The sequence below is a fragment of the Lissotriton vulgaris genome, chromosome 5 (assembly GCF_964263255.1).
Source record: "Lissotriton vulgaris chromosome 5, aLisVul1.2, whole genome shotgun sequence".
NCBI classification, from domain to species: domain Eukaryota; kingdom Metazoa; phylum Chordata; class Amphibia; order Caudata; family Salamandridae; genus Lissotriton; species Lissotriton vulgaris.
In genome coordinates, this window is record NC_141693.1 from 826,989,925 (window position 1) to 827,004,823 (window position 14,899).

A 14,899-nucleotide genomic window follows, 5' to 3' on the forward strand; every position below is an offset into this window, starting at 1 on the left:
CATAATGGTACAAAAAGTGCGCAACACTGTATAAATGTAGCGAATGCCACTGAGCACGCTGCCACTGAGCACGCACCTTTTGATAAGTATGCGTGATTTGGCTCAACAACAAGCCCACAGCGGGCCTTATAACCGTGATAATTTCACCATGAAACTTTTACTATTTTCCTAATGAGAGTGGCATGAAGCATGAAGATATAAAAGACACAACACTGCACAACGTAACAGGCATGTAACATAGTTCACGTCTGATTGATGTCTGTTTTTCTTCTTTCTTCCCACAGGTTTTTTTTACTTTTCCCTGACTCACCCACTGAGGCTAGAGTCTTTTTACCATTTAGCGTATTTTGCTAACTTTGGTCACAAGGAACTAGGATTGGGTGTGCCTTTTAGGTGGCACATACTGTCCAGCTCCCTGTCTTAACGGTCCTGATGAAAACCTGGTATATCCCACCTTTGGTTGAAACATGTAGACCAGTACACATATAGAGATACTTTTGGCCTTAATTTACCCTCACAGTATCTCGTCCCACCTTTTTTAATATTGTCCAGTTACTTATAAATAAAATCTATCTTCCCATTAGGTTAAACCAGGACAATTTTTAACACTTTTTTTCAGCACTTACACTCACAACCTGCTCCACTGTATTCCAGGTGTTGTAGTACCCCCTGGTGACGCTAGGCCGCCAGGGTGGACCCCGATGATGAAGCATGTCACCACTAGGCTGGTGAGTGAGGGGTTTTAACAAAAGGATAAATTCTTTTCTTTTGTCAGTCTACCACCACATTAGGAAACTCTTTTGATCTTCCAATGATGGTACTCCTTTCTTTGTTTATTTAGTCCTTCCAAAGGGAAACAGGAGTACTCTCCCTTCACTTTCGGTGAACACGATCCCTCGCTCTCCCTTTTGTTAGCATATGTGCTTCCTTAATCCCCACCCCTGAGGGAGAGTGCTGTTCTGACGGACAGCGCCCATCCTCATTTTGGGTCAAGGGGGGATTTGCCATTGCCCCCATGCAAAAACATCCAGGATAAGACCAGCAAAACGATATTTTGTGATTTCTCTCTTGTGCCTGCGAATTTTTGAACGCAACACAAACGCTGATACACAATTTACAGCATGTCTAGTAACCCTAGTTCTAAAAGGCAGGCTGCATATTTTCAGGCAAATATCATGCAATCAGAGAAACCCTCAATAGGTGGACCCTAGATATGTGGGGAATATGCATCTTAGCTTGATGAGCATTGCATAATTATAGGAGCTACCACCAGGTGATAGACCCTATTACCTCCCCGTGAAAGCCTTTTACCTTTCTAATATTGGTGTTACAGGTGTCTCTGCAAACAAAACCAATAAGGACTGGATGACCTAAACTACCTGGGTAATTTTAACGTGCTATGTTCACTGAAATACATATAGTTATAGTGGGGTATTTTGATATAGTTTTGCAGTGGGCAGTGCTGTTTGTGGTAGCAAAAGCATTTGATATGTTTTACATTGGTTAAATAAATAGGATCCTTCATTTTTGCTTTTGTAAAACGGGTCACCTAATGGAAAAAGATATGAAGCGAATCACACAGGCACACTACAAAATATGTTTCTGAATAACATCTTGAGATAAATTGCCACAACACAATGTTTATAAAATCTTCACACATTTCGCTTCCTCAGTGTAGCTTAGTTTCAAATATGTGAAACAGTTATTTTACCGCCTATTTTCTCCACATTTACAGCCACATTAGGAAGTGTTACCCTTTTGATCTACCCACCTGGTTCACAAATGTATAAGCCCATGCATCCTATCTTGCCTTGGCATTTTTTTTAACGTTCGAAGACTGGCAACATAATCATGTCTAAGAGGGAAAGTAGGGTGTATGGACTATGAGGACGAAGACTGTGACTAACAGAAATTGAGAATATTGATAAATAATATGAGGATTACTACTACAGCTCTGATTCACGTTCAAGTCCTTGCTTCTGAAGAATATCAGAGCAGCAGGGACCATTCAGTCAACCACCAAGCCCACCAGAGTAAATCATGCTGCATCCGAAAGGTAAATTAATGGGTAACCAACCATTCACCATTACTTTGCTTCAGGCACCTCAACTAAACTTAAAGGAGGAGCTCCAGAATTCTGAAAGCAGCAATGCAATGCCACAAAATAATTTTGGGGAAAATTAGAAGCAAATATAGAAAGAATTCTACAAATGGTAGACTCTGATTTGCCCAACTGATACTATACTGGAGGATCTCTGCTGACAAAATTGTCTGAGGTCAAATTAGGACAATCTACATTTTGGCCATTTCAAAAGCAGTAAGACATGTTCAGATGCTTAAGAGCTGTAAAGATGAGCAGGACAGTATTCTCATTCCCCATGGGAATGCCTAAAAGTGACCCATTAGAACTCTTCCATCTAGTGCTAGATGTTCAGATCTCCACACTGTCTTGTACTGATCAGAACCAAATCCATCAAGTTCTCTAAGAAAATAATCTGAAGGTCCAATCCAAAGCACTGACTTCTAGGATCAATTTACCTGCCCAAAGTTAGAAGTCAGTGCTCTGTATGAGCAACAGTACTTGCAATTGTGGTTTATGAGGAACTGAAAGGCAGGTGAGGTAAACCTTTTGTACATAATTGCCAACTGAATATACCGTGCTCTTACTGGGATGTGAAGAAGCTCTATACATTTCTGAGCCCTCAAATACCACTTGGAATGGAGATTAAATACTAGGAAATTGAGATAAAACCATGCACCAGGAGGTGTCATAGGATCTCTTGATGCCATTTAAAATAAATGCAAGGTCCAAGGAGGTATCAATTATCAGGAGCCATAAACCTGCTACCATAAAGTATCCCTTTTGAACGTCATCAAGAGTTTAAGCTTACAATATACATATGGATGCTTATATATAAGTAGGCTTATTCAGTTTGTTAAGGAGTATCCAGTGCAGAACCTGAACTTTTACATGAAATTCTGGAAACAGAATGAACCACCAAGTGAACTTCTGGTAAGTCTGGTTTGTTGCGATGTGCTCTCCCGTTTCCCTTGATTCTAGAGCTAAAATAATGTGCATTGGACCACTCTTGAGCATATACTTTTAAGAAAAAACATGTTGAACTTGTTATTATGCTACCTTGTATCATAGACCAGGATCATAGCAGTTATGTGATAACGAATAACTAAATTGTGTTGAAGCATTGACTAAATTTACTGCCAGAGGAAAGGGGAATTATAAAGCACGAAAAGACAACGTATGCAGTCTGTTATGTGATTAAAGGCAAAGTGTGCAACCTATTCTGTGGCACTATTATCTAGCTGTGCTGACATTTTAGGCCATATTCATACAAATCTGATGCCCTTGCTGTAGCAAATAAATAGATTTCTTAAGAAGAAAAATACAGATGATTGTCATATTACTCCCCAGCAATTAATAGTATCTTGCATGGAAGCAGAGAACCCCAATTTAATTGCCACTATGCTTTCTTGGTTCAATGTGCAAAAGAGTATGAAGAAATTGAGGCATCAAAGTATCACAGGAGGATCTTCAGTAGAAGAAGAGAAAGGAGTTGAATTGCTAGACAATCAGCACCTCATCTTTACTCATATAAAGTGCAGCGCTCTTGACCAGTTGCATTCCTAGCTTCAAGACTGTCTCAACTTTCTGACACATCTTGAGCATAGCCATCTTTTTTATGTAGATCTTGTTGTGGGGCTCTATTCATGAAGGATTAACTTTCACTACCTCTTTTGAAAGGAGGGCGTATTCACACCTGGGAGTTATATTGATATGTGGTACAACAGTTTACCCGAAAGCAATTTCAAAACTTAGTGTAAGAGTGATCGTAAATAGATACTTGTTCATATATTGTCCTATCCAGAGGCTCTCTTCTCTGAATCTAAGTTGCTTTGTAGCCGCTGAGTGGTCATTGTCCTCTTTGTTTCCCCCTGGGAGTTGCCTCAGCCTACAAACACCCAATCTCATTATAACTTTCCGTATGGAGTGATCTGTATTGAACCATGTAAGGACACTTATATAATTGTCTGTTGGTGCAGGAAAAGGTAAGGCAACTGCTTAATTGGACTCCCATAATGCACCCTTTTAATGATTGTTGGTGGGGATAGCCCATCCAAAGATGCCTGTGAAATAAAATACAATGAAATACCCTAACGGATTCTTCTCCCAACTGAAGGATGCACAAAGATTTCATGTCCCAGTGGATCCATAGAAGCACAAAGACTCTTGGCAAGCATGATGTCTTTTAATGCCTACAGCACGTGAGCACCCAACATCACTTCTGAGGATGCTGATCTCCTTCTGTTAATGCTTGCCTCTTCTTGCCGCTCCAAAGAGAGTATACCTCAAAACACTTCAGAAATAGAACACTGTTTGCAAGCAAACCTAGTTTTCCACTCTGTTCCATGTTGCACAATGGAGCATCCAACCCATTCCAGGCAAGAGGGCATAAACAAGATCATGCGCTTCAGTCCTGTGGGATCTCTACAGTAGTGGACCACTTTCATCAGAGAGACTGGGAAATATGCAAAGGCATGAAAAGATATATGGGCATACCCTAACATACTTTCCAGGTTAAAATGTAATGTCAATTGTACTAGGGTTTCTGCCAGGGAGGTGGGTCCGCCGGGGCTGGTGCACATTAAGACAATACTAGACAGCCTTCCTAGACCATCAGTACAGCTAAATGTTGTTGTCATTTAAAGCCTCAACTATGTAGCTAGGGGAAAGAGAGCTAGCTGGATAACATCTCATGAGTAAGAACGTGACAATGCGTAAAAACATAGGGGTAATATGTACTCAGAAGCAACAGCTCTAATTAGCACATTCCCATTAATACCCTCCTGTGGTTTTCGGATATGCATCTTAACTGACATGTTTTATGGTGACTGGTGAGTGTACAACTCTGATAAAAGATGTGACTTGGAAATGTATGGGCCAGTGAAACACTTGAATATTCTGTTTAACCGTTACAACATAATATTTTCAAAGTAACCATTTAATATTTGGCTTTACTATTTTTTTCTAGTGCCTCGCTCCAGACCTTTGACTTGAGAACTTCGGAAGAGACCCTTTACGAAGAATATGAATCTCCTGCAGTTAACTATGTAAACAGGTATGGCACAAACCCCTTGTGGGGGTTTAAGGATAAACCAATGTTTGTGTCTCTGCAAAGAAAAACTTCATTTCTTTTTAGGTCTACCGTTAGTCAAGACATTTTGATTCTGCCTAATTATATGTATAATATACTGTAAGAAATTGGGTTCCTATTTCGGGAGGGGGACTACCCACCTCAAGGAATAATTACAATCCTTGTAAATCCTCCAGGTTACTAATTTAACCTGAGCTCAACCCTCTGGAAGCAACGTCACAGACAAGACAGGCTTAATTTAGGGCAATGTGTAAATTATCTATGCAGTACCAAAACAGTAATGAAGTCAAAATTGAAAACCGAATTAGAAGAATAGATTAGAATTTGATAAATAAATGATGAGATTAAAATGTCGACAATTCTATAAGGGGAACAAGAAATATGCCTTTTTAAAAAGTTTTAAGTAGAAATAGCTCCAAGAAGAACAAGTTGCCAATGATAGTTAATGAACAAAAGAGTGTCGTGGAGGAAAAGTGTATGAGCACTAAACACAGAAAAGGAAGAATCACCATGCATAAGTCACATTGGAAATCAGTGGGGATTTTTCAGGAAGCCTCACTCACCACCCTGGGTGGTGACATGCTTCATCATCAGGTCCACCAGGAGAAGCCGAATGCCTCCCCGGTGTGCTACAATGCCAGATTACTGCGGAGCTGGTTCTTCGTGGCAAGGGTGTCAAAAAGAAATGTGAATTAAAAATGTCAAAAACTGTACCATACAAAAAGTTTATTCAGTGGTCAGTTTGACATGGATAAAATATGTGTGGGAAAATTACCAGTTAATGACTTGGTTGTTTTCACTTAAAGTGGGGTCAACATGTTTCTACCCATCTATGTGTCAATTACTGGGCTTTCATCAGGACCGTACGATAGTGTACCTTGGCGGTATGGGTACGCTAAGGCCCACCCTTACCTGAGGACGTGAAAGTTAAAAGCAGGTGTGGAAAAATTAATTAAAGTGCAAAAAACAAACCATAAGTAGTGGGATACCCTCAATTTAGAGGTACCTGTATAGTCTGAAAGAAAAAAGACGTACATACAAAAAAGACAAACAACACATAATTAGTGCAATCCATCTCATGGGTTTTCTGCAACGAGAAATCTCTGTGTGGACGTGCTAAGGACTAATAAAAACGTGATCATGGTGCCATAAATGGTATTTTAGTGCAAGAAAACGCTGTTCTCTGAGTTAGACCAGCGTAGAAACATGCACTATGTGAAGTAGAAATGGCCGTTTGAGAGATCGGCTAATAATACATCACTCGTGGTTTAAGCGATCAAAATGCCCATATGAGGGCAAATGGTGATGTTAGAAAACGTCAAAAAAAAGGTTGTAATTGAAGGCGACAATGGCACACCCTGTAGAGGGATAATAAAAATGGCAAAATCGGGATTAGGCTCAAAGAAAAGAAAGAGACTCGCAGATTACTTATCTGATTAATGGTGAAGATAGTAAGAAGATCTTACACCCGCAACGCCTGTCACCCATTCAGCACCTAGCGTCTCCTGCTACCGGACCCCGTGGATGTGGGGCTGGGGTCGGAGAATGCTGAAGTGTGGAGCTGACGGGGGCGGGGTTCGCTGGAGCTGGCGTGTTGGCCAATCCGAGCTGGGGCTTGGGAACGAGGCTTGGGGAGGCAGCCAATAGGGTGAAGGCTTGAAAGGGAGGCTTGAGGTGGGAGCGCGTGGGTAGTTAGGACTAATCAATGAGTCCGACCAGGAGGAGGCTTGAAACACAGGTCGAGTGAGTTCTCATTGAGGAAGAAAACTTTATTGATATTAGCAAAAATGCGTTAAAAATGCTTAAGGAATGCTGTAAGAGCAGTGAAAAGAACGAGATGTGTAAACGCCCCTTACAAAATAGAAACAGCACTTATTAGGAGCTTTATAGAGAGGTGAAGGGATCGGATTAAAGAACATTATAGCGATGTTCACCGAAAGGCACTAAGTCCAGGTAATGTGCAGACAAAGGTGATTTTTAGTCATTAGAGGATCATTAACGCTTCAGTACTGAACCCCAGGGAATCTGGTCATTGAGGCCATTTAGATGGGTACCCAGTCTATATATCCAGCGTTGTTCCTTCTCAAAAAGGATGTTGGTAGTGTTTCTATCAGTTGTGATTTGCTCTATAATGGTCCATTGGAGGTCATTTGGAGTGTGGTTATGTTGGAGGAAATGTTCACTCATCTTAGTTGTAACTTTGCGACATCTGAGGTTGCTGCGATGTTCGCAGATTCGTTGTTTTACCTTGCAGGTGGTCATTCCAACATATCTTTTAAGACACAGACACGTGATCAAATAGACCACATTGTTGGAGTTACAGTTTGTGTGTGTCCTCTGTGTCCAAATTAAAAGATATGTTGGAATGACCACCCTCCCATCTAAATGGCCTCAATGACCAGATTCCCTGGGGTTCAGTACTCAAGCGTTAATGATCCTCTAATGACTAAAAATCACTCTTTCTGAACATTACCTGGACTTAGTGCCTTTCGGTGAACATCGCTATAATGTTCTTTATTCCGATCCCTTCACCTCTCTATAAAGCTCCTAATAAGTGCTGTTTCTATTTTGTAAGGGGCGTTTACACATCTCGTTCTTTTCACTGCTCTTACAGCATTCCTTAAGCCTTTTTATGCATTTTTGCTGATATCAATAACAATTTTTCTCCCTCAATGAGAACCCACTCGACCTATGTTTCAAGCTTCTAATAAGTGCTGTTTTAATTTTGTATGGGGCATATATACGCCGCTTTCATTTTTGGATGGGACGTATATACACCTCGATCTTTTCACTGCTCTTACAGCATTCCTTAAGCATTTTTAACACATTTTTGCCGATATCAATAAAGTTTTCTTCCTCAATGAGAACCCACTCGACCTGTGTTTCAAGTCTCCTCCTGGTCGGACTAATTGATTAGTCCTAACTACCCACGCGCTCACACCTCAAGCCTCCCTTTCAAGCCTTCACCCTATTGGCTGCCTCCTCAAGCTTCGTTCCCAAGCCCCAGCTCGGATTGGCCAACATGCCAGCTCCAGCGAACCCCGCCCCCGTCAGCTCTACACTTCAGCATTCTCCGACCCCGGCCCCACATCCACGGCGTCCGGTAGCAGGAGACGCTAGGTGCTGAACGGGTGACAGGCGTTGCGGGTGTAAGATCTTCTTACTATCTTCACCATTAATCAGATAAGTAATCTGCGAGTCTCTTTCTTTTCTTTGAGCCTAATCCCGATTTCGCCATTTTTAATATCCCTCTACAGGGTGTGCCATTGTCGCCTCCACCCCCTCCCGAGACCCATGGGGTGTGGATCTTATAAATTACAAGTGAGAAACCTACGTAGTATTGGTCAATTGCAACATTTTCCTTGACGTTTTCTAACATCACCATTTGCCCCCCATATGGGCATTTTGATTGCTTAAACCACGAGTGATGTATTATTAGCCGATCTGTCAAACGGCCATTTCTACGTGACATAGTGCATGTTTCTACGCTGGTCTAACTCAGAGAACAGTGTTTTCTTGCACTAAAATACCATTTATGGCACCATGATCACGTTTTTATTAGTCCTTAGCACGTCCACACAGATATTTCTCGTTGCAGAAAATCCATGAAATGGATCGCACTAATTATGTGTTGTTTATCTTTTTTGTATGTACGTCTTTTTTCTTTCAGACTATACAGGTACCTCTAAATTGAGGGTATCCCACTACTTATGGTTTGTTTTTTGCCTGTAATTAATTTTTCCACACCTGCTTTTAACTTTCACGTCCTCAGGTAAGGGTGGGCCTTAGCGTGCCCATACCCCCGAGGTAGACTATCTTACGGTCCTGATGAAAGTCCAGTAATTGACACATAGATGGGCAGAAACATGTTGAACGCACTTTAAGTGGAAACAACCAAGTCATTAACTGGTAGTTTTCCCACACATATTTTTTCCATGTCAAACTGACCACTGAATAAACTTTTTGTATGGTACAGTTTTTGACATTTTTAATTCACATTTCTTTTTGACACCCTTGCCACGAAGAACCAGCTCCGCAGTAATCTGGCGTTGTAGCACACCAGGGATGCATTCGGCTTCTCCTGGTGGTCCCGATGATGAAGCATGTCACCATCCAGGGTGGTGAGTGAGGGCTTCCTGAAAAATCCCCACTGATTTCCAATGTGACTTATTCAGGGTGATTCTTCCTTCTCTGTGTTTAGTGCTCATACACTTTTCCTCCACGACACTCTTTTGTTGTTTAATAGGATTGACTAGGGGGACCAAGAGTGCCCTTTACCCTCTCTCTCAATTTGTTATTACCAATGATAGTTAATGGTCATGGAAGTCCAGGACTTAGGTGCAATTTAAGGCTGGTTGCGATGGAGAATGGGTTGGATACACTACCCAGGTTTCTCCTGGTGAAAGATGTTGCCTTCTGACATAGTCCTTAAAGTACTAATCCACCACAGAATTACCCTTTTATAGCCCCTCCTCCAGGATCTTAGGGGATGCACTTTGAGACTCAAAGGATGTCAATCACAGGCTAACAACATGTTCCATTTCAGGTCCAGTTCCCACTGGACACCCAGGCAGTTGTAGGAAAGGCCTCTTGTAGATTCATGCATGCCTCTAGGTAGAACAGGTCAGGCTTCTGACCCTTGGTGTCCATTCCTTTATACTGCTCATGATCTCCCCCTTAGTCCCGCCCGCCCCAGCTAAAAACAACAAAACCAAAATTTCAACCAGAAAACATAATCTTATCCCCCATGGTGAATGGAGGCCAAACTCCAAGCCCAACTTAGTTTCACTCCTTCCTCTCCTAATGCAAATGAGCTCACTGAGCACTATAATAAAACTCTCTCCGAGGTTTTAGATCAACTGGCACCACCCAAACTAAAAACTCAAAAATATATCCCTTCCAAATCATGGTTTAAGTCAAACCTCAACAATGAAAGAAAAACACTCAGACTGGCTGAAAGAACTTGGAGACAACACCTTTCCCCCTCTAATCTCATCCTCCTTCGAACCACTAGACCTACATACAAAAAACACATTTTCTTTGAAAAGGCATCCTTTTTTAATTCACAACTCGCCCTTGCCAAAAATAGACCTAGAGAACAGTTCAACATTGTTAGAAACCAAACCTCCTCGCACCCTCCACTTGACAGCCACCACTAACAAATGTGAAGAAACTGTTAACTTTTTCTCAGAAAAATTGCCAAAATTGACCAATCCTTATTCTTAACTCAGATCCCTCCCAACCCCCAATATTCCCTTGTTACTACTCCAATACACTCCCTCTGATCCTACCCCCTGCCTCCCCCCGCACCAAATTTCCACAACCCCTCCTGAAACCTACCCCTAAGAAACACAGCTCAAAAATAATGCCTCCTGGCTGAATTTCCACTCTGTTTCCGAACTAGAAGTCTTTAACATCCTGTCCAAATTAAAACCGTCCTCATACGCAAAAGACCCTCTCCTGTCTTCCCTCGTCTTAGATCTTAAGCACAACATTGTCCCTTATTGGACCCATATCATCAACTCCTGCATTTCCTCGGGCTGCGTCCTTGTCTCCCTTCAACTCGGACAAGTCATGCCCATTCCAAAAAACCATAAGGCTGACCCTAACGACCCTAATAACCTCCGCCCTATCTCAAACCTCCCCATTTTTTCAAAAGCACTTGAAAAATGTGCCCTTCTTCAATTGAATAGGCACATTGACACTTACAACCTACTTGACCCTCTACAATCCAGCTTTTGTAAGGCTGCAGCACTGAAACTGCATTGCTAAAAATAGTTGATGACATCCACCAAGCCCTGGATAATGGCGACTCCTGCCTACTCCTTCTCCTGGACCTCTCTGTGGCATTCAATACAGTTAACCATGCAACCTTACTCAATACACTTACATTTCGTTTTGGCCTTAATGGCACTGTCCTCAAATGGTGCACCTCTTATTTCCAACACAGAACCCAGCAAATCAAAATCCAAAGCTGCCCCTCTACCCCCACGCCGGTCTCCCTTGGTGTCCCCCAAGGATCTATCATCTCTCCTGCTCCCTTCAACCTCTTACTAACAAGCCGGTATTAACTACCACCTGTATGCCGACGATACCCAACTGTACTATAAAAATAAATACCACTCAGATGTCCTACCCTTAACACCGCCCTGGCTAATATACAAACCTGGTCTACTCCAATCATCTCAAACTCAATCCAAGCAAAACTGAAATCATTCTTTTTCGCTCCTAAAAACAACCCACTCCTCATCCAAACATGGATCTCTGACCTCAGTGTCCTAAAATGTTCACTTTCCTTATCAAAATCAGTAAAATTCCTTGGCATCACTATTGACAGTAAGTTAACGTTCAATCCCCATATACAAAAAATGGCAAAAAGAGCACTTTTCACACTCCAACATCTAAAAAAAATCAAGCCTTTCATTCCAGCGGAAGATTTCAAATCTATTGTCCAATCTCTAGTCCTCTCGAAAATTGACTATGGCAACCCCCTACTTGCCGGATCCCCCAAAGTACACCTTGCCCCCCAAAGCTGTTCTCAACCTAGGGGCCAGGCTTACAACAGAGTGCAAACGCTCTGACCACATCTCACCTGCTCTAAAGACCCTTAAATGGCTCCCGATCAAAGGCAGATCCTCCTATAAAATAGCCTGCATTACATACAAAACCCTTCATATCAAGACCCGCTCTACCTCTCAAACAAACTCAATAAAGTAGACAGTGCCTGACCGTTGAGAAGCACCAACTCTCTCCTCCTCGTCCCTCCTCTGCTAAAAGAGAAAGCAGCGCAATCTCGCTCCTTCTCTGGTAAGGCTCCCAGCATCTGGAATGCCCTCCCTAAAGATCTACGTCTTAACCCTTCATACATCAGTTTAAAAAAAGACCTTAAAATGCACTTGCTTAACAAATATTGGGGTCCTTAATCCTGCTATTACCATACTTGCTATACTATCCCCTCCTTTTGAAACCCCTGCCTTCCCCCTCCCCTCCTCTCACTCTTCTTGGGTCGTCCTCACCTATTCACCCACTTCCCTACCCATCTTCACATTTTCTTCTTCCCCCACTTTCCACCACTCTCCAAAAACTTCTCCTCCTCTTTTCTCACTCGCCCAACCCTTCCTTATTCACAAAAAATGAATCTACCTCCTTTATAGTGTTTAATAATTTGTAATTAATCTATTCACTTGTTATTACATAAATTGCTACCTCTTTGCATTGTTTATTGATTCATGCTAATATTGCTCATGTGTTCTCTAAGTCCGCCATGTCTGAATGCTGCATTTGGATACCACTGTTTTGTATTCCACGTACTATTGTGTCTGGCACAAAAAGGCAGTCGGAAGCTGTATTTGGGAGCCTTCAGCAGGGCCCCCATAGACGTGAGACTGCCGGATAGTGGCCTGGGGGCACCTATGGTGCCCCTCCGTTGATCCCTGCACCCGGTGGCAGGCACCTTGGGGTGCTGGGATGAACCTCACCCCTGCTTCCAACAATGCAGGTTTGCATTCCTCTCGGAATGCATGCCTGTATTGTTCAGTATACGAATGCAACCGAACCCTGTTCGGGCGCATCGTACTAGCAGGGCTGTAACCGACGACAGCAGGTCGGTCGGTTACAGCTCCTGGCCGATGTCGGACGGACTCAGGTCTGTCCGAGATCGGAATTGGCCCCTAAGTGTTACCCAAGTGTTATATGTACACCCAGCAGACCTGTCAAGCAGGATGTGACACTTCAGCTTGATCTGGGGTGTGCAAAATAAGCATAATTTGCTTTTGCATAAATATGCAATAGCTATGCAAATGCAAACGTCATTCTGTGCTACTTTGTTTGGTGCACAGAATATTTTAAACATGAGCACTGTGAACTGTTGTTCCTGTGCAATCAGGCAATTCATGGGTAATTTATAACATGAACAGGGCAAAATTATGTTAAATGAAGTAATGGCGTAATTTTAGGAATGTTGGGAAACAAGCATTTGAGAAATCCCCCAAATTATGTGCATTGCACAGGTGTAATTTCAGTTTTGCTCCAGCCTGGATTTGACTTAGTGGTGTCTAAATTGAGCCAACAGCCAAACCTCGCATATTCTGTGAGGTTCAGATGAATCTTCTTTGCCCATTCAGGTTTGTCACTTGTTTGCCCTTTGAAGGCATTTCATACCTTTTCCATACCTATTCAAATGCTAATCACCGGCTGGGAGAAGTTGGAGAGCAAGTGCCAATTAGCCTCCACAGACTTCAGGAAGGGAAAAGGTATCTTTCTAAAAGTTACTTTTCCTTAATATTTATTGAAATCTGACTTCGCCGTTGAACTGGAGTTTGAATAACTATTAAAAATGTTTTTATTTTTTTTAGCAAGTCCCATTACTGAGATACAGTATTAGTTTTTAAATCTGTACTTTGGTTTTCTACCTATAACAGCTAGACCTGTTGTAGTGAAAACTAGCTTTTGGGTACTCAGCACTGTAAGGTCATGTTAACATTAAGTGTTTACATGCTGTGCTTTCAAACCCCATGCACCCTGCCTTGTGGGCTACATGGCCTACATAGAGGTGACATTTTAATATTTAAAAGGGATGGCTTGATCTTTCAAAATGTTTTTATTTTTTAAAATGGCGAATTGCAGTTTTAACCTCCTACAATCAGGCTACATTGTAGTGGATTGTACAATAGGTTCTGCAGTCCACTTGGGAAATTTAATTTACAGGTCCTGGTTCATCTTATACCATAGACTGACAACTTAAAAGTAGGTTAAATATGTTGATCAGGGGTATGCCAAGTTCATGTAAAATGAGTTCTACAGCCAATAAAAGCAGTTAAGGGAAAAAGCTGGGAGAAAATTAAACAAAAGATGCTCATACTTACCTATAGGGGCTATAGCAGGGGAAACGGGTCAGCTTACCTTACTTATCGGCTAACTTCACTATGAGTGATGGTATTCTTCAGTTTCACACAAAGCACTATCTTAGACACACCATGTAGTTCCTGTAAATGTGAAGGACTACTATGGCCATGTATGATTTTTTTTTAGATCATTCAATCTATCAATCATTTGTAAAGCGTGCTACTCACCCGTGAGGGTCTCAAGAAGCTAGGGGGGAGGGGGAAGAGGGAGCAGTTACTGATCAAACATCTAGGTCTTGAGAAGTCTCCATTTTATATGCGTTGCAGTCTTTTCTGGAGTTTGGCCGTGGTTTCTGTGTAGAGAGCATTGCCGTAGTCCAACCTGCTGCTGATGAGGGCTTATGTGACTGTCCTTCTGGTTTCGGTGGGTATCCATCTGTAGATCTTGTGGAGCATGCAGAGGGTGTTGAAGCAGGAGGAGGAGACAGCGTTGACTTGCTGGGTCATAGAGAGTGTTGAGTCCAGGATGAACCCCAGGTTGCAAGCGTGGTTGGTTGGTGTAGGGGCAGTGCCCAGTGAGGCCGGCCACTAGGAGTCGTCCCATGTGGAGGGGGTGGAGCTGAGGATGAGGACCTCCATCGTGTCAGATTTCAGTTTCAGGTGACTAGTCTTCATCCATTCTGCAACGGCCTTTATTCCCTTGTGGAGGTTGGATTTGTCGGTGGCTGGGACCTTGGTGAGGGAAATGATCAGTTGGGTGTCGTCGGCGTACAAGATGATGCTGAGGTGGTGCGCTTGGATGATGTTGGCCAGAGGTGCCATGTAGATGCTGAAAAGGGTCGGACTGAGGGAGGATCCTTGGGGTACGCCGGAGGTGATCGTGGT

At 42.4% G+C, this 14,899-nt stretch overlaps 1 protein-coding gene across 2 annotated transcripts in view; it reads left to right on the forward strand.

The window, feature by feature from the left end:
• Window positions 1–14,899, forward strand: part of LOC147711655 (uncharacterized) — a 1,672,131-nt gene that overhangs the window by 1,561,703 nt on the left and 95,529 nt on the right. For both annotated transcript variants that reach the window (XM_086922319.1, XM_086922320.1), the window contains one exon: window positions 5,049–5,135. In XM_086922319.1, coding sequence (XP_086778445.1) covers window positions 5,049–5,135 — 87 coding nt within the window. The remainder of the gene's footprint in view (window positions 1–5,048; window positions 5,136–14,899) is intronic.